The sequence below is a fragment of the Ranitomeya imitator genome, chromosome 3 (genome assembly GCF_032444005.1).
Source record: "Ranitomeya imitator isolate aRanImi1 chromosome 3, aRanImi1.pri, whole genome shotgun sequence".
Taxonomy (NCBI): domain Eukaryota; kingdom Metazoa; phylum Chordata; class Amphibia; order Anura; family Dendrobatidae; genus Ranitomeya; species Ranitomeya imitator.
The window spans coordinates 787,682,825-787,703,945 of record NC_091284.1 but is presented as its reverse complement, the minus strand read 5'-3'; the positions used below and the strand labels follow the sequence as shown (position 1 = coordinate 787,703,945).

Genomic DNA, 21,121 nt, shown 5'->3' with positions numbered 1-21,121 from the left:
CATGGCCAGAGGGAGCCACGGTCCTTTGGTAAGGCAGAACGCCCTATATTAAGTACAAGTTATAATTGCTCCTATTATGCATTTCATGATCCTAAGTGTATAATTTAGTGGTTATTTTGGGTCCTATGATCTCCAATGCACGGGGTCCAGATCACCATCAATCAACAGCTGTCTATAATTATTAGTTTTCTTATCATTAGTTCAGACATCACATTGAGGTTTGGGGTCTGAATATATACAAATCATTACATTCATCCAGAGCTGTATTCACAATTCTGCTGTAGACAGACTGCATTTATCTCCACTTTTACAGTTAAAAGTGGTTCCTAAGATTAGAAAAGGAAATCTGTTCTAGTGAACGTGCTCAGATAAGGCGTTATCCGGGCATGGTTGTGTGTTGGCGGAGTGATTTCGGCGTAATCGAAAAATATGTCTGAGTCCTCGCGGCTACATGTCTCGCAGCTGTTCGACAGCTAGAACACATGCAGAGATTGCCTATCAAACATACAATCCCTGCATGCGTTGTAGCTGTCGAACAGCCGCGAGACATGTAGCCGCGGAGACTCGAATATATTTTTCGAGCACGCTGAAGACACTTGGTTAGCACCCGAGCATGGCGGACAACACCTTACCCAGCACGCTCGCTCATCACTAATCTACTCTTTCCAAAAACCTGCCTGGTCAGTGTCCTGTGGCTGAATGGGGGCCCTAGAGACCCTTCCTGTACGCATCCGCTGCTCCTCTTTTGACCAGCCTGGCATGACGCCATCGTTGCAGCGTAATGCACATACGATATCGTGCAAAAAAGAAGAGCAGGTAGGAGGTGGTTCATGAGGCTCTAGTTCAACAGCCACGAAATATTGACGTGGCTTCTGGATCAGGATCCTGAGAATCGATTTGCTCGTCTCTAGTTATTTCAGTTTTGCATCCCTACTCAATAGAACTTGGATGAGCTGCAAAATCAGCTACAAACCATGTGACAGAGGTAGCGCTGTTTCCTAAAAAAAAAAGAAAAAGCTGCTCTTTGAACCGCCGCCGCGATGCAGTGTTCTCATATAAACTGTCAACCAGAAGACTTCTGAATTTAGCTTTGGATGTAAAAGTAGAAAAAATTTTTTTTACATTTTTTATCTACTCACATCTTTATTCATGATTAGAACTTGAAGTGCCGTTATGCGATATCCCAGTTCCTAATATATAAGGAAAATTGTTAGGCTTTTAAGGTGTCCATTCCTATAGTTCTTCCCCAAAATATCCAATAAAACTAGCCCAAAGTATCTGACACATAGCCATCCTTCCAGCAGGGGTGAGGATCCGGCAACTGTTGAATTCTAAGCATTTCCCATTTTCTATGTATTGTGGGACTCGGCCCAATACTAGTAGTTCATCTATGAATCAGATGAGATTTCCCGTCACTGGAGAAGTCCAGGATTTTATAGCTATGAAGTATGCATCCAGTTCACAGTTTTCCATAGAGACAAGTGTATAAATACCTCTGCCAGTGAGTAAAGTAAAAAAGAAAAAAAGACAGTATGTGGAAAAAAAAGTCTCGGCGTCGTCTTAACACATCTGTTTTTGATATCTGGCTTCCAGAAAGTTGGTTGTCTTGTAATAATGTGAGCGCTCTGTTCTCCATAGAGCGATGACTGTATACTGTACAATTATTGGCTCTCTGGTGCTTTTCCAGCTAAAGATTAGTTTACAAGAGAGAAAAACAGCTGTCCGTGTATTACCACGGAGAGCGTGGCGGATCCAACCGCGTTTTATGTCACTTGCTGGATTAGATCGTCTTAAAGCCCAGCTTGGCAGATGGAGAGCAAATAAGCATTAGAGGTAAAATACTTAAAGAGCCCTGGTAATCCGGGATTGATCTTCTCGCTGCCCCGTTATGCTCAAACTCATGTGAACTGGACATAAGGAGCGACCTCTTCGTGTCCAAGATGGACATGGACCATTATTCTACTTTGTAGTTAAATTACACTCCTTCTTTAGGTCAATAATCTTACCCATAGGCGGCAGTAAGGTAAGGATTTATGGTAGTATGTGTTCAGTAGAGTTGGTGCAAATAGATTGGCCATACCCGGTACATTGGCCACGTCAGTAATCTGTGGCCGCTGAATGAGACCCCCTTACCCGACAGTATCCGTGGCTCTTCTTTTGATTAGCCGGTCTGGTGTCATGTCATCGTTCCGGCATAATGCACAAACCAGGCCGGATAATCAAAAGGTGAGTCATGGATTCCATCACCTAAGAGGTGGTTCTCATTGCCCTCATCCAGCAGCCACAGATTACCAACGTTGCTGATGGTCCTGCGAATCGACTTGCACCAACTGTAATGTTCTGCTCGGCTTTTCCATATATTAATTGGTTTGAAAGGTGACATCCAGTCCATTAAAATTGTATTTTTTTTACCTCCTGCAATCAGAGTGCCCCTCTGTGTTCCCTAAAATTTCCCTCAATGGGCACGCGAGCTTTAGAACTGGACTATGGAACAATGGAAGAAGATGGCCTGTTATGATGAGTCAAATGGATCCTTTGGAGAAGAGATGGCACCGATGGCACCGAACGCATCATTGGGGAAGAGATGGCACCAATGGCTCTGAATGCATCCTTGGGGAAGGATACCTATAAGAAGAGTACAAGCTGTCGAAGGCAGAATGATGTGGCAATATTCTGCAGGGAAACCTTGAGTCCTGGCATCATGTTGATGTGACACGTGACACCTACCTAAAATTGTAGATGAAACGTACCTCCCATCTCTGGCAGTGGTATTCCCTAATGTCAGTGCCTATTTCAGCAGGATTATGTAGAATGGTTTGAAGAACATGGCAAAGAGTTCAAGGTGATGAATTATCTTTAAAGGAATATTCTCAAGTTGTCCCTTGAGCAGCTCAGCACTTTGCAGTCTCCTCACTTCCTGGTTTCTAGCAGGACGAACTCTCCTCCTCTTCCTTTAGGGACAGCTCTGGTGAATAGAACTGTAGTATTGGTAAAACTATAAAGTTCAGCACAAGTTCTGCTAGAACACATTCAACAATCAGTGGTTTGTTGTGAGTCTACATTGCCATCACTATGGTTTCACATAGAGATGGCAACAGGGCATTTTAAGGGCGGACATATCATGAGTGCAACCTGTGCAGTTCCACAGGGGCCCAAAAGAGAAGGGGTCCTATTTACACATCCAAAGCAGGTGCAATTTTGCATTATGCTGAGCTATTGGACTGTGAACAGCCCTATGCTGTTGTTGAACAGGGTCCCTCTTCTGTCTGTGTCCACCACGGGGACATTTCAACAAGTTCACGATTCCGGACAGGGAGAGCAGAAAGCCAAGATTAGGACCCTGCTCAGAAAGCTGTGGGGCTGGTGATGTTGCAAGAAAGGGAGAGGGATGGTGAGAGAGGTGAGAAGATAGCTGCTGCATAATAATCAATGGGATGGAGAGAGGTGGCTGGTATGTTAGGAGTTAACCCTCTCTCCAGGCACACTCAGCCAGGCTCTAGGGCCAGGCTCCATGGAAACGAGCTGTACACTATAAAAGATAAAAGCTGTCAATGCAGGAGAATGACAGCAGGTAACATAGTAACATAGTAAGGCCGAAAAAAGACATGAGTTCGCCATCACCACCTCCTCAGGCAATAGTAAAAAACAGGTAAAAAAAAGTTAACTGCAAACTTGCATATGTTCATGTTGTCTAACTAATTAAAGCAATTTAAGAATTTGAGAACACCCCTTTATTTCCCCAGAGCTAAATCTGATCGATCATCTGTGGGATGTGCTGGAAACGTTAATCCAATCTATGAAGGCAGAACACCACAAATGACAGGATCCATTGCTAATATCTTGGTGCCAGATATCATTGGACACCTTCAGAGTTGTTTTGATGGTTAGGCAAGTGGTTTCAATATTATATGATATGATGAGATGAAGGGTTTTCTTCAAAGACTAAAAGACTTCCATTCACATTTGTTAGCTGTCGACGGAATGATTGTCGATACACGGGAATACTCAGCTCAGATGAACGCTCTTGTGTTCTTTTCCAGAAAGCCAGACTCTCTAGCAGCGGCTTATCTCCAAGAAGAACAAGAGGATTGATAAATGAAATTGAACAGGATGGATCCTTTATCTTCCCCCAAATCATTTGTCAGGGGATAGTCAGGAGGTCCCATATGCATTAGACAGTCTGCCAATTCTGTCGATATTGGGAGGTTAGGAAGACCATGGTCTAATTTGTATGGGGGCCTCAAGGATGATCCATGAGGCCATGCTCCACCTCTGCAGAGCCTGCACTTGGCATGACACAGCGCATCAGTTTTCCCTGTAGGGTTCCCTTAAATCAATCTTTCAATGTTCCTAAAGGTACCGTCACATTTAGCGACGCTGCAGCGATCTAGACAACGATGCCGATTGCTGCAGCGTCGCTGTGTGGTCGCTGGAGAGCTGTCACACAGACAGCTCTCCAGCGACCAACGATGCCGAAGTCCCCGGGTAACCAGGGTAAACATCGGGTTACTAAGCGCAGGGCCGTGTTTAGTAACCCGATGTTTACCCTGGTTACCAGTGTAAATGTAAAAAAAACTCTACATACTTACATTCCGGTGTCTGTCGCGTCCCCCGGCGTTCTGCTTCCCTGCACTGTGTAAGCGCCAGCCGTAAAGCAGAGCAGTGACGTCACCGCTGTGCTCTGCTTTACGGCCAGCCGGCGCTCACAGTCAGTGCAGGGACGCGACAGACACCGGAATGTAAAGTATGTAGTGTTTGGTTTTTTTTTACATTTACACTGGTAACCAGGGTAAACATCGGGTTACTAAGCCCTGCGCTTAGTAACCCGATGTTTACCCTGGTTACCAGTGAAGACATTGCTGAATCGGCGTCACACATTCAGCGATGTCTGCGGGAGGTCCAGCAACGAAATAAAGTTCTGGCCTTTCTGCTCCGACCAACGATGTCACAGCAGGATCCTGATCGCTGCTGCGTGTCAAACACAACGATATCGCTATCCAGGACGCTGCAACGTCACGGATCGCTAGCGATATCGTTCAGTGTGAAGGTACCTTAAGTCACATTATACTTTATATATGAACAGTCAAGAGGGAACACACAATGCATTAGGAATTATGCTGCAGGTCGAGAATACAAAGCTCCAGACACAATCTGTAACAAAAATGCCTGCAAATTATTATTAAGGGAAAGAATGATTGTTCAAAGGGGTGACAGGTCTGCTACAAAATGGATTAAAACTTTCATGGTTTCTACACGGGATGATGGAGGCCGCCGGGATGAAGGGCTTTCTGCAAATTATATTTTGGTTTTCAAGGTCAGAAACGACTTAAGAGACAGACTTGGCGCTGTCAGGAGCTTCACTAACAAGTATGGAGTATGATCAGCGCAGTGTGACAGTACTAAAATAAAAAGCAAAAGATACTGAAAGATCGTTATGTCTAATTGTATGCAAATGAGCTCCTCTCCAGGTGGAAGAAAGCTGGATCTGTAGTGTCATCCACACTAATGAGTCTTGCAGTATGATTCGTCTCCAAAAGGTCAAAGAAACTCATCTACAGACAGCTGTTCCAGGGCTTTTACCCCTCATCATTACAGTGCTGCTGAGAGGCTTTTGTTTTTTTACTGAGGTCTATGGGGGTACTGTTTCTCCTTGAAGAGACTGACTGGAAATGCTCCATCTATTGTCTTTGGAACTGAGGGTAGTTTAGTTAAATGTCCTTAAAGGGGTCTTCTTTCTTCCTATCGTCTATAGCACTGCAGCCAAACACTTAGCTCAACGGCTTTGCCTAAGATGATGGCACAAGCCGATCAAAACTGCAGAACTGAATGATTGGCTGCAGACACTGGGAGCAGCAGGGGAGACTCAGTATTGTACCCGGGGCTGGTGACTAAAGCACAGGTGGACAGGGGTTCTCTGAAAACAGACAATCCATATGAGATTGCTGATCTATAGTCCATTCGACACTTGGCTCTACCATCTCCCACAAAAGCTCAGCTGAGCATTCCTGTGTTCTCTATGACACAGCTGCTTCCAAAATCATATTTCTGTGCCGCACAACAGGATCAGGCGACTAAATTCCAAATTGTCGATCCTTATGTTCCTCGACAAAATCTGTCGGGGAAGAGTCAGGAGGTCTCCATTCACATTAGTTGGTCGGCTGATCCCACCAAAACCTGTGGGTTTTAATGACCATTGTCTAATGTGTAAAGGGGCTTTTAGACATATGGCAAGGCTCGTTAAAGGTTCAGACATTGACTCGTAGGGTAGCTACCTCCAATAGGTGACACTAGAGAGCCGGCTTTCTTCTATCTTTGAGGTGAGCTAATTGCCGTACTGTGATCTAGAAGTCTTTCTATGCCAGCTCGGAGTCTCCCCAAGGAGTAGCAGTACCCCTACACCTCTACCTAAAAGGAAATTTATAGGAGCAGTCCTTGTCTCATCCACTAGTGCTAACGGGTTATTAATAAGTCAAGTTTGCATCAAAATAAACATATATTCGGAGGACACCTGCAATCCACCAGTGCTGGGAATTCTGATGGACCCATCTTGTAGTTTAGGGGGCAGAATGCTCTTAGACATCTGAAAAAGCAATAGAGGGGTTTTACCATCATGGTAAATTATTAGGATCATGGTCAACGATTCATAAGAAATTCCCTTTTTTTTACTGGCGGTGTTGAGCAGATCAAAAGTCAAAGAAGAAATGGCCACTTCATCGTAGGAACCAGCAGTTGGGCTCCCAACAATCCCAGTGATATGTAAGAGTTGAAGAGTTATCGCAATCTCCTTTAGGAAGAATGAGGATATGATTTCAATAATTTTTTCCCCACTGAAATGAATGGAGTCATGACTTTCTTCCATAGACATTTTTGTCATTTACTAACACCCATTAATTTATGGCCATGTTGATACTATAGGATACCAAACAGGGTATATTTGAAGATAATCTGTATGATTGGAGAATATGATACTAGTCCAAAGGGACGAGTAATTCAAAAAAAATATAAAATCGCCTTACCTGGCTGATCTGACCAGTACTCAGGGGCCAATGTGTTGGAATTGCTACTTCCTAAAAAAAACAATGAAAAAGGAATATAAATGATAAAATACAGAGCTTGGATAAGTAGTGGTATAGAGAGAAGATGGAAGGAAAAAGTGGCAGCGCGGGCATAACATTAACTGAAAACTACAAATAAAGATTAAACAACAACCACAAGACGGATTTCATCACCAGGTATCACTGTAATCAGTATAACGGCACCGACCTGACCCTGTCTGTAGGTCACTGTGCACAATCCTGCTGACAGGTTCCCTTTAAAATGTAAACAATTTGTATGAATTTGAGCCTCATACAGGTTGGGCCAATTTTGCACACATTTAGATGAGATCTTATCCCCTTAGTATCCATGTCCTAAAATCAAGACCGTACCTGAGAAATGAGACATTATATTTTCTTATGTATTTCCACCTTGAAGGACTTGCTCCATAACTATAACATCCAGAGGATAGATAATAAATGTATGATTGCAGGGGTCCGGCTAAATTAGAGCTCAATCGCAGTGCTTTTGAGGAATTTTGAAAATGAGGGAAAGGCTCCTCTGCCGCCACACAACCCTTCCACAACATGATTGTGGGGTGCCAATAGAACTGTAATTGCAACAGCGGGCCCCACTTAAGACCTTTGTGTACCTGTGAAGCCTAACCTGTGGGGAGTTTTACAATACATGTTAATATGACGGTTAGGCCGGCGTCACACTAGAGAGAAATACGGACAAGGGAGAGGCGCAAAAACAACGCATTGCACAAGGACCAATGTTTCTCTATGGGGCAGCTTCCATCAGCTGTATATTTCTCGGCCGTATTTTACGGGCTGAGAAAAACGCAGCATGCTACGATTGTGAGCGTATTCTGAGAAAAATACATCAATGCAAGTCTATGGGGGCGAGAAAAATACAGATTACACACGGGCCACATGTGTGACTTGCGAGAAATACGCAGCGGTGTTCTATAGAAAAGCCGGCAATTCAGTGCGGTGTACAGTAAAATCACACTGAAAGGTTAGAAAAGAATAGGTAGAATAAATGTGTACACATAGAATAGGTATATATACTGCATACAGTACAGGCGAAAAGTTTGGACACACCTCATTTAAAGATTTTTCTGTATTTTCATGACTATGAAAATTGTAAATTCACACTGAAGGCATCAAAACTATGAATTAACACATGTGGAATTATATACTTAACAAAAAGGTGTGAAACAACTGAAAATATATCTTATATTCTAGGTTCTTCAAAGTAGCCACCTTTTGCTTTGATGACTGCTTTGCACACTCTTGGCATTCTCTTGATGAGCTTCAAGGGGTAGTCACCGGGAATGGTTTTCACTTCACAGGTGTGCCCTGTCAGGTTTAATAAGTGGGATTTCTTGCCATATAAATGGGGTTTGGACCATCAGTTGTGTTGATCAGAAGTCTGGTGGATACACAGCTGATAGTCCTACTGAATAGACTGTTAGAATTTGTATTATGGCAAGAAAAAAGCAGCTAAGTAAAGAAAAACGAGTGGCCATCATTACTTTAAGAAATGAAGATCAGTCAGTCAGTCCGAAAAATTGGGAAAACTTTGAACGTGTCCCCAAGTACAGTTGCAAAAACCATCAAGCGCTACAAAGAAACTGGCTCACATGAGGACCGCCCCAGGAAAGGAAGACCAAGAGTCACCTCTGCTTCTGAGGATAAGTTTATCCGAGTCACCATCCTCAGAAATCGCAGGTTAACAGCAGCTCAGATTAGAGACCAGGTCAATGCCACACAGAGTTCTAGCAGCAGACAAATCCCTACAACAACTGTTAAGAGGAGACTTTGCGCAGCAGGCCTTCATGGTAAAATAGCTGCTAGGAAACCACTGCTAAGGACAGGCAACAAGCAGAAGAGACTTGTTTGGGCTAAAGAACACAAGGAATGGACATTAGACCAGTGGAAATCTGTGCTTTGGTCTGATGAGTCCAAATTTGAGATCTTTGGTTCCAACCACCGTGTCTTTGTTCGACGCAGAAAAGGTGAACGGATGGACTCTACATGCCTGGTTCCCACCGTGAAGCATGGAGGAGGAGGTGTGATGGTGTGGGGGTGCTTTGCTGGTGACAGTGATGGGGATTTATTCAAAATTAAAGGCATACTGAACCAGCATGGCTACCACAGCATCTTTGTTATGACCCCAATGGCGAGGGTCTCAGAGGAACGTGGAAGTCTGCAAGATACAAAAATCCCTATCAAAAATCCACACTGGAAATTCAAGAACCCCCGAACCGTCTAACGGTCCGGGGGGAGAACACCAGCGCCCTAGAGCTTCCAGCAAAAGTCAGGATACAGATTAGGAACAAGCTGGACAAAAATACAAAACCAAAAACAAATAGCAAAAAGCAAAGTAAATGACTTAGCTGAATAACCGGACCAGGATCAGTAGACAAAAGCACAGCAGATTAGCTCTGATAACTACGTTGCCAGGCATAGAACTGAGTGTCCAGGGAGCTTATAAAGCAACGCCCCTAACTAACGACCCAGGTGCGGATAAAAGGAAAGACAGAAAAACCAGAGTCAAAAAACTAGTAACCACTAGAGGGAGCCAAAAAGCAAATTCACAACAGTACCCCCCCCTTAGTGAGGGGTCACCGAACCCTCACCACGACCACCAGGGCGATCAGGATGAGCGGCATGAAAGGCACGAACTAAATCGGCCGCATGAACATCAGAGGCGACCACCCAGGAATTATCCTCCTGACCATAGCCCTTCCACTTGACCAGGTACTGAAGTCTTCGCCTGGAGAGGCGAGAATCCAAGATCTTCTCCACCACGTACTCCAACTCGCCCTCAACCAACACCGGAGCAGGAGGCTCAGCAGAAGGAACTACAGGCACAACGTACCGCCGCAACAAGGACCTATGAAATACATTGTGAATAGCAAACGACACAGGAAGATCCAGACGAAAAGATACAGGATTAAGGATTTCCAATATCTTGTAAGGACCAATAAAACGAGGTTTAAATTTGGGAGAGGAGACCTTCATAGGAACAAAGCGGGAAGAAAGCCATACCAAATCCCCAACGCGTAGTCGGGGACCCACACCGCGGCGGCGGTTGGCAAAGCGCTGAGCCCTCTCCTGTGACAACTTCAAGTTGTCCACCACATGATTCCAGATCCGCTGCAACCTATCCACCACAGAATCCACCCCAGGACAGTCAGAAGACTCCACATGACCTGAAGAAAAGCGAGGATGGAAACCAGAGTTGCAGAAAAAAGGCGAAACCAAGGTGGCGGAACTAGCCCGATTATTAAGGGCAAACTCAGCCAACGGCAAGAATGTCACCCAATCGTCCTGATCAGCAGAGACAAAACACCTCAAATAAGCCTCCAAAGTCTGATTGGTTCGCTCCGTCTGTCCATTAGTCTGAGGATGGAAAGCAGAGGAAAACGACAAATCAATGCCCATCCTACTACAAAAGGATCGCCAGAACCTGGAAACGAACTGGGATCCTCTATCTGACACAATATTCTCAGGGATGCCGTGCAAACGAACCACGTTCTGGAAAAACACAGGAACCAGATCGGAAGAGGAAGGCAGCTTAGGCAAAGGAACCAAATGGACCATCTTGGAGAAGCGATCACATATCACCCAGATAACAGACATGCCCTGAGATAGCGGAAGATCAGAAATGAAATCCATGGAGATATGTGTCCAAGGTCTCTTCGGGACAGGCAAGGGCAAGAGCAACCCGCTGGCACGAGAACAGCAAGGCTTAGCTCTAGCACAAGTCCCACAGGACTGCACAAATGACCGCACATCCCTTGACAAAGAAGGCCACCAAAAGGACCTGGCCACCAGATCTCTGGTGCCAAAAATTCCCGGGTGACCTGCCAACACCGAGGAATGAACCTCGGAAATGACTCTGCTGGTCCACTTATCCGGAACAAACAGTCTGTCAGGTGGACAAGACTCAGGCCTATCAGCTTGAAATCTCTGCAACACACGTCGCAGATCCGGAGAAATAGCTGATAAGATAACTCCATCCTTAAGAATACCAACAGGATCAGCGACTCCAGGAGCATCAGGCACAAAGCTCCTAGAAAGAGCATCGGCCTTCACATTCTTTGAACCTGGTAAATACGAGACAACAAAATCAAAGCGGGAGAAAAACAATGACCAGCGGGCCTGTCTCGGATTAAGGCGTTTAGCAGACTCGAGATACATCAGATTTTTGTGATCAGTCAAGACCACCACACGATGCTTAGCACCCTCGAGCCAATGACGCCACTCCTCAAATGCCCACTTCATGGCCAACAACTCCCGATTGCCCACATCATAATTTCGCTCGGCAGGCGAAAACTTCCTAGAGAAAAAGGCACAAGGTTTCATAACAGAGCAACCAGGACCTCTCTGCGACAAAACGGCCCCTGCTCCAATCTCCGAAGCATCCACCTCAACCTGAAAGGGAAGTGAGACATCGGGCTGGCACAAAACAGGCGCCGAAGTAAACCGGCGTTTCAACTCCTGGAAAGCCTCCACGGCAGCAGGAGCCCAGTTAGCTACATCGGAGCCCTTCTTGGTCATATCCGTCAAAGGTTTCACAACGCTAGAAAAATTAGCGATAAAACGACGGTAGAAGTTAGCGAAACCCAAGAACTTCTGAAGACTCTTAACTGACGAGGGCTGAGTCCAATCAAGAATAGCTCGGACCTTGACCGGGTCCATCTCCACAGCAGAAGGGGAAAAAATAAACCCCAAAAAGGGAACCTTCTGTACACCAAAGAGACACTTTGAGCCTTTGACAAACAAAGAATTTTCACGCAAAATTTTAAAGACCAACCTGACCTGCTCCACATGCGAGTCCCAATCATCAGAAAAAACCAAAATATCATCCAGATAAACGATCAAAAATTTATCCAGATACTTCCGGAAAATGTCATGCATAAAGGACTGAAAAACTGAAGGCGCATTGGAGAGCCCAAAAGGCATCACCAAGTACTCAAAATGACCTTCGGGCGTATTGAATGCGGTTTTCCATTCATCACCTTGCTTAATGCGCACAAGGTTGTACGCACCACGAAGGTCTATCTTGGTGAACCACTTGGCACCTTTAATTCGGGCAAACAAGTCAGACAACAGCGGCAGAGGATACTGAAATTTGACAGTGATCTTATTTAAAAGCCGATAATCAATACAAGGCCTCAAAGATCCGTCCTTTTTAGCCACAAAAAAGAATCCTGCACCAAGAGGGGAAGAAGACGGACGAATATGTCCTTTCTCCAAAGACTCCTTGATATACGAACGCATAGCGGTATGTTCAGGTACCGACAGATTAAAGAGTCTTCCCTTAGGAAATTTACTGCCTGGAATCAAATCTATAGCACAGTCACAGTCCCTATGAGGAGGCAATGCACTGGACCTGGACTCGCTAAAGACATCCTGATAATCAGACAAATACTCCGGAACTTCCGAAGGCGTAGAAGAAGCAATAGACACAGGCAGGATATCCCCATGAATACCACGACAGCCCCAACTAGAAACTGACATAGCCTTCCAGTCCAGGACGGGATTATGGGTCTGTAACCATGGCAGCCCTAAAACAACCAAATCATGCATTTTATGTAAAACAAGAAAACGTATCACCTCGCGGTGTTCAGGAGTCATGCACATGGTAACCTGTGTCCAATACTGCGGTTTATTTGCTGCCAATGGCGTAGCATCAATACCCCTAAGAGGAATAGGATTTTCTAATGGTTCAAGAGTAAAACCACAGCGCTTAGCAAATGACAGATCCATAAGACTCAGGGCAGCACCTGAATCTACAAACGCCATGACAGGATAAGACGACAGTGAGCAAATCAAAGTTACAGACAGAATAAATTTAGGTTGCAAATTTCCAGCGGTGACCGGACCAACAACCTTAGCTATACGTTTAGAGCATGCTGAGATAACATGTGAAGAATCACCACAGTAGTAGCACAAGCCATTCCGGCGTCTATGAATTTTCCGCTCATTTCTGGTCAGGATTCTATCACATTGCATTAAATCAGGTGTTTGTTCAGACAACACCATGAGGGAATTTGCGGTCTTGCGCTCCCGCAATCGCCGGTCAATTTGAATAGCCAGTGCCATAGCATCATTCAGACCTGTGGGAATGGGAAAACCCACCATAACATCTTTAATGGCATCAGAAAGACCATTTCTAAAATTAGCGGCCAGTGCACACTCGTTCCAATGTGTCAGCACGGACCATTTCCGAAATTTTTGGCAATACACTTCAGCCTCGTCCTGCCCCTGAGACATAGCCAGCAGGGCCTTTTCTGCCTGAATCTCAAGATTGGGTTCCTCATAAAGTAAACCGAGCGCCAGAAAAAACGCATCAATATCAGCCAATGCCGGATCTCCTGGCGCCAGCGAAAAAGCCCAATCTTGAGGGTCACCCCGTAAGAACGAAATAACAATTTTTACTTGCTGAGCGGAGTCTCCAGATGAACAGGGTCTCAGGGACAAAAACAATTTACAATTATTCTTGAAATTCCTAAACTTAAACCTGTCTCCGGAAAACAGTTCAGGAATCGGTATCTTAGGTTCTGACCCAGGACTTCTGATAACATAATCTTGTATGCCCTGCACACGAGTAGCCAGCTGGTCCACACTTGTAATCAAGGTCTGGACATTCATGTCTGCAGCAAGCATAAGCCACTCTGAGGTAAAGGGGATGAAGAAAAAAAAAAAAAAAAAAAAAAAAATGAGAGAGGAGAAAAAAAAACTCAGAATCTTCTTTCTTATAATCCCTCTTTTGCAATGCATTAAACATTTAATATTGGCCTGGCAAACTGTTATGACCCCAATGGCGAGGGTCTCAGAGGAACGTGGAAGTCTGCAAGATACAAAAATCCCTATCAAAAATCCACACTGGAAATTCAAGAACCCCCGAACCGTCTAACGGTCCGGGGGGAGAACACCAGCGCCCTAGAGCTTCCAGCAAAAGTCAGGATACAGATTAGGAACAAGCTGGACAAAAATACAAAACCAAAAACAAATAGCAAAAAGCAAAGTAAATGACTTAGCTGAATAACCGGACCAGGATCAGTAGACAAAAGCACAGCAGATTAGCTCTGATAACTACGTTGCCAGGCATAGAACTGAGTGTCCAGGGAGCTTATAAAGCAACGCCCCTAACTAACGACCCAGGTGCGGATAAAAGGAAAGACAGAAAAACCAGAGTCAAAAAACTAGTAACCACTAGAGGGAGCCAAAAAGCAAATTCACAACACATCTTGCAGCGGCATGCTATTCCATCCGGTTTGCGTTTAGTTGAACCATCATTTATTTTCAACAGGACAATAACCCCAAACACACCTCCAGGCTGTGTAAGGGCTATTTGACCAAGAAGGAGAGTGATGGGGGGCTACGCCAGATGACATGGCCTCCACAGTCACCAGACCTGAACCCAATCGATATGGTTTGGGTTGAGCTGGACCGCAGAGTGAAGGCAAAAGGGCCAACAAGTGCTAAGTGCTGTTGGAAGACCATTCCTGGTGACTACCTCTTGAAGCTCATCAAGAGAATGCCAAGAGTGTGCAAAGCAGTCATCAAAGCAAAAGGTGGCTACTTTGAAGAACCTAGAATATAAGGGTATGTGCACACGTTGCGGATTCTCTGCGGATCCGCAGCGTTTTTTGAGGTGCAGAAACGCTGCAGATCCGCAATTGATTTACAGTACAATGTAAATCAATGAGAAAAAAAATGCTGTGCACACTCTGCAGAAACGCTGCGGTTTAAAAAAAGTAGCATGTCACTTTTTTTTTGTGAATCTGCAGCGTTTTTGTACCCATTCCATTATAGAAAACCGCAGGGGTAAAAATCGCAGCAAATCCGCAGGAAAACTGCAGCAAAAACGCACACAAAATTCTGCGGAACCGCACAAAAAAACGCGACAAATCAGCAGGTGCGTTTTCTGCCAGGAGAGGCAGAATCCGCACCAGAAATTCCTAAGCCTAATCCGCAACGTGTGCACATAGCCTAAGACAGATTTTCAGTTGTTTCACACTTTTTTGTTAAGTATATAATTCCACATGTGTTAATTCATAGTTTTGATGCCTTCAGTGTGAATTTACAATTTTCATAGTCATGAAAATACAGAAAAATCTTTAAGGTGTGTCCAAACTTTTGGTCTGTACTGTATATATGTACAATATAAATTGTGACTTTTATTGAACCCACATCTCTGTGCAATGTTTCGGCTCACACTGAGCCTTTTTCAAGCTTGAAAAAAGGCTCAGTGTGAGCCGAAACGTCGCACAGAGATGTGGGTTCAATAAAAGTCAAATTTTTTCACCTTCAAAAGGACTTGGAGTGCTGCCTTCGTTTGCTGATTTTTGTATATATGTGGGCAGATGAGTGGACCATTCTGCCCAGGAGGCCAGGCACCCACCGGTGAGCATTGTGCTGTTCCAATTTTGATGGTATATATATATATATATATATATATATATACACTACCTTTCAAAAGTTTAGGGTCACTTAGAAATTTCCTTATTTTTGAAAGAAAAGCACAGTTTTAAAGCTAACATTAAATGATTCAGAAATACACTCTATACATTGTTAATGTGGTAAATGACTATTCTAGCTGCAAACGTCTGGTTTGTAATGCAATATCTTCATAGGTGTATAGAGGCCCATTTCCAACAACCATCACTCCAGTGTTCTTATGGTACTTTGCGTTTGCTAACCGTGGAAGAAGGCTAATGGATGGTTAGAATACCCTTGAAAACCCTTGTGCAAGTATGTTAGGGCAACACCCTAGGTAACCGGCTGTTGCAGTGATGTTGCCTTCCTTTCCGGGAGGGTGATATCACGCTAGGAGGCAAGGGAGATTCTCTCTATCATTTAAGGCACTCGCATTCAACACATCTGAATCTAGGCCAGGAGGGGGAGCTCAGGACCCAGATTCAGGGGAGCTTCCTTACACTTTATCCTGGTCTGGAGGAGGAGCTAGTCAGACTGAGAGAAGAGAGTAGAAGAACGTCTGGAGCAGATATAGGGGCCAAGCAGCCATGAGGGAGCTGCTACCCCTGGAAAGAGCAAGAATTAGAAGGAGAGTTGAATTGTGAAGGAGCTGAGAGGGAAGAAGCACAGTGGAGGAAAGGGCTCAGGAGTGGAACAGCGGAAGGACACCCTCAGAACCAGAGCACAGAAGCCAGGTACCGGGAGCCTGAGGTCGTGTTGTTCTCCAGGACGCGTGACAGAACCGGAGGGCATAGTACTACATGTCAATTGCCTGTAACAAGTCTGAGGTGAAGCAGTGACCTTAAGAGCCAGGTCATCTAAGAGATCCTATAAACAGGCTCAAACTGCCTATCGTAGAGACATTACTGATGACGGCACCGCACGTCCCTGGAGCTACGTTACCATCATTTCATTCATTCCCCAGTCTTTTACAGCCAGGAGCGGTCGCATTAGCACCGCTTCTGGTTGTAAATGTATTTAACCCCTTCAGATGGATTTACAGCGTGGGACATGACTGTACGGCGGACAGGTATGGGATATTGATGCTTTTTTATTTTCCTTTTTTTTACAGGAGAACGAGGGTCATCAGTTGGATTGAGCATACAATAAAGATAATAAAACCCAATGTGTTTATTTATTTCTTTAAAATACTTCATTCTTAATGTGTGTGTATTATTAACCCTTTTCTAATATTGGATTAGTAATGGATACGTGTCTTATTGACATCTCTCCATTATTAACCAGGCTCAATTTCACCTTACAATAGCAAGGTGACATTAACCCCTTATTACCCCATGTAATGGGAAGAGAGAGGCTAAGTGCCAGAATAGGCGCATCTTACAGATGCGCCTTTTCTGGGGTGGCTGTTGTCAGGTGATTTTAGCCGGAGGGGAATAACCATGGTCCCTCTCTAGGCTATTAATATCTGCCCTCAGTCACTGGCCTTCCCACTCTGGCGGAGAAAATTGCGCGGGAGCCCATGCCAGTTTTTTCTGTGATTTAACCCTTTATTTTAACACCTAGAGCTCCAAAATTTTGCACACACAAACTACTAACATTATTATGTAAACCATGTCTCATATCCTGTCGGCTTTGATAAGGAATTAGCAAAAGCCGGCAATTGAATTACTGGCTTTTATGCTATCTAGCTCTGTATGAAATATAAATATATATATATATATATATATATATATATATATATGTGTCTCACTGACATATATATACAGTGCCTTGCGAAAGTATTCGGCTCCCTTGAACTTTTCAACCTTTTCCCACGTATCATGCTTCAAACATAAAGATACCAAATGTAAATTTTTGGTGAAGAATCAACAAGTGGAACACAATTATGAAGTTGAAATAAATTTACTGGTTATTTTAAATTTTTGTGGAAATTCAAAAACTGGAAAGTGGGGCGTGCAATATTATTCGGCCCCTTTACTTTCAGTGCAGCAAACTCACTCCAGAAGTTCATTGTGGATCTCTGAATGATCCAATGTTGTCCTAAATGAGTAATGATGATAAATATAATCCACCTGTGTGTAATCAAGTCTCGGTATAATTGCACCTGCTCTATGATAGTCTCAGGGTTCTTTTTGAAGCACAGAGAGCATCATGAAGACCAAGGAACTCAACAGGCAGGTCTGTAATACTGTTGTGGAGAAGTTTAAAGCCGGATTTGGATACAAAATTATTTCCAAAAGTTTAAACATCCCAAGGAGAACTGTGCAAGCCATCATATTGAAATGGAAGGAGTATAATACCACTGCAAATCTACCAAGACCCGGCCGTCCCTCTAAACTTTCATCTCAAACAAGGAGAAGACTGATCAGAGATGTAACCAAGAGGCCCATGGTCACTCTGGATGAACTGCAGAGATCTACAGCTGAGGTGGGACAGTCTGTCCATAGGACCACAATCAGTCGTACACTGCACAAATCTAGCCTTTATGGAAGAGTGGCAAGAAGAAAGCCATTTCCAAAAGATATCCATAAAAAGTGTAATTTAAAGTTTGCAACAAACCACCTGGGAGACACACCAAACATGTGGAAGAAGGTGCTCTGGTCAGATGAAACCAAAACCGAACTTTTTGGCAACAGTGCCAAACGATATGTTTGGGGTAAAGGCAACACAGCTCATCACCCTGAACACACCATCCCCACTGTCAAACATGGTGGTGGCAGCATCATGGTTTGGGCCTGCTTTTCTTCAGCAGGGACAGGAAGGATGGTTAAAATTGATGGGAAGATGGATGGAGCCAAATACAGGAGCATTCTTGAAGAAAACCTGTTGGAGTCGGCAAAAGACCTGAGACTGGGACGGAGATTTGTCTTCCAACAAGATAATGACCCCAAACATAAACCAAAATCTACAATGGAATGGTTCACAAATAAACGTATCCAGGTGTTAGAATGGCCAAGTCAAAGCCCAGACCTCAATCCAATCGAGAAGCTGTGGAAAGAGCTGAAAACTGCTGTTCACAAACGATCTCCATCAAACCTCACTGAGCTCAAGCTGTTTGCCAAGGAAGAACGGGAAAGAAATTCAGTCTCTCCATGTACAAAACTGATAGAGACATACCCCAAGCAACTTGCAGCTGTAATTGCAGCAAAATGTGGCACAACAAAATATGGCACATTCTATATATATATAGACTGTATATATGGTTTCAAGAATATTTAAGCCCATGGATCCATTCTATGTCTATTTTGCAAGCTGGTGAGAAAATCTCGCCGTACGGATGCCATACGGATGACACACAGATATTTTTTTAGAAAAAAATCGCATCCTCGCATTGAATACGGATCACTGTTCAGGAACTTTTCTGCAATCTCGGCCGTGAAAAACGTACCATATTTTTATACATTATGTCTGACCTCGGCCTAATGCAGTGTTTTATACAAATGATCACATGTTCAAGTCTCCTAGGGAGACCAATAAAAAATGAATAAAAATTAAATATTAAAAAATATATATAAAAGTTCATATCCCCTTTTGCCTTCACATAAATAATTAAAATAAAAAAAAACGTAAAAAAAAACAAAAAAACTGTCATCGCTTGTGTAACTGGCCAAGCTAATAAAATAAAACGTTGAAAATAATTGACATGACAGAATCATAGTTTGTGCGAGGAGGGAAAATAAAAAATGAAGAAGGACCCATTGGCACTGTGTCATAAACCTTGATCTGGGGCTGCTTTGGGGGTCCCATTGTTTACGTGCAGGGTGTAGGACCCAAAAGTCAGCCCCCCAGCAATCGTCTATTTATCAGTAATACTTGATAGTTTTAGGACAACCCCTTTAGGATAAGGCAAAGAAAACTATAATACATCACCAATGTAATATTTTATATTCAATATCTCCAAAAAAATCCGGTTCATGACTTATCCCTTTAAGTTTGCAACCGTCTGCCCACACATGTCAGTAAGGAAAGATGAATGTTAGACATGTTTGCACCATTTTTTTTACTTTTCCCACTAGTTGCTAAGCAACAGCCACGGCTGATAAATCCAGCAATATCTCCACATTCTTTCTTTTATCATTCTAAATTATTAAAACATGAAAGAAATGTCGCCAGAAAAATACTTTGTTTAGTCTTCATACGGTCTGATATCTACAGTGAAGGAAATAAGTATTTGATCCCTTGCTGATTTTGTAAGTTTGCCCACTGACAAAGACATGAACAGTCTGTAATTTTAAGGGTAGGTTAATTTTATTATTGAGAGATAGAATATCAAAAATATCAAGAATATCAAAAATAAAATCCAGAAAATCACATTGTCTAAATTATATAAATTGATTTGCATTTTGCAGTGAGAAATAAGTATTTGATCCCTCTGGCAAACAAGACTTAACACTTGGTGGCAAAACCCTTGTAGGCAAGCACGGCAGTCTGATGTATTTTGTAGTTGATGATGAGGTTTGCGCACATGTCAGGAGGAATTTTGGTCCACTCCTCTTTGCAGATCATCTCTAAATCATTAAGATTTTGAGTCTGTCGCTTGGCAACTTGGAGCTTCAACTCCCTCCATATGTTTTCTATGGGATTAAGGTTTGGAGACTGGCTAGGCCACTCCATGACCTTAATGTGTTTCTTTTTGAGCCACTCCTTTGTTGCTTTGGCTGCATGTTTTCGGTCATTGCCTTGCTAGAAGACCCAGCCATGACCCATTTTTAATATCCTGTCGGAGGGAAGGAGGTTGTCACTCAAGATTTTACGATACATGGCACCATCCATTCTCCCATTGATGCGGTGAAGTAGTCCTGTGCCCTTAGCAGAGAAACACCCCCAAAACATAATGTTTCCACCTCCATGCTTGACAGTGGGGACAGTGTTCTTTGGGTCATAGGCAGCATTTCTCTTCCTTCAAACACGGTGAGTTGAGTTAATGCCAAAGACCTCAATTTTTGTGTCATCTGACCACAGCACCTTCTCCCAATCACTCACAGAATCATCCAGGTGTTCATTGCAAACTTCAGACTGGCCTGCACATGTGCCTTCTTGGGCAGAGGGACCTTGCGGGCACTGCAGGATTTTAAACCTTTTCGGCGTAATGTGTTACCAATGGTTTTCTTGGTGACTGTGGCCCCAGCTGCCTTGAGATCATTAACAAGGTCTCCCTGTGTAGTTTTAGGCTGATCTCTCACCTTCCTCATGATCAAGGATACCTCCCAAGGTGAGATTTTGCATGGTGCCCCAAATCGATGTCGATTGACAGTCATTTTGTATTTCTTACATTGTCTTACTATTGCACCAACAGTTGTCTCTTTCTCACTCAGCGTCTTACTTATGGTTTTCTAGTCCATTCCAGCTTTGTGCAGGTCTATGATCTTGTCCCTGACATCCTTATAAAGCTCTTTGGTCTTGCCCATGTTGTAGAGGTTACAGTCTGACTGATTAATTGAGTCTGTGGACAGGAGTCTTTTATAAAGGTGACTATGTAAGACTAGATTGTGGCCCGATTCTAACGCATCGGGTATTCTAGAATATGCATGTCCCCGTAGTATATGGACAATGATGATTCCAGAATTCGCGGCAGACTGTGCCCGTCGCTGATTGGTCGAGGCAACCTTTATGCCATCATCGTC

General features: G+C 43.7%; 1 protein-coding gene across 1 annotated transcript in view; it reads right to left on the bottom strand.

Annotated features, from left to right (window-relative positions):
- The window catches only part of AMOTL1 (angiomotin like 1), a 183,951-nt gene that overhangs the window by 113,723 nt on the left and 49,107 nt on the right, over positions 1-21,121 (bottom strand). The window contains exon 3 of the mRNA XM_069759173.1: positions 7,017-7,067. Coding sequence (XP_069615274.1) covers positions 7,017-7,067 — 51 coding nt within the window. The remainder of the gene's footprint in view (positions 1-7,016; positions 7,068-21,121) is intronic.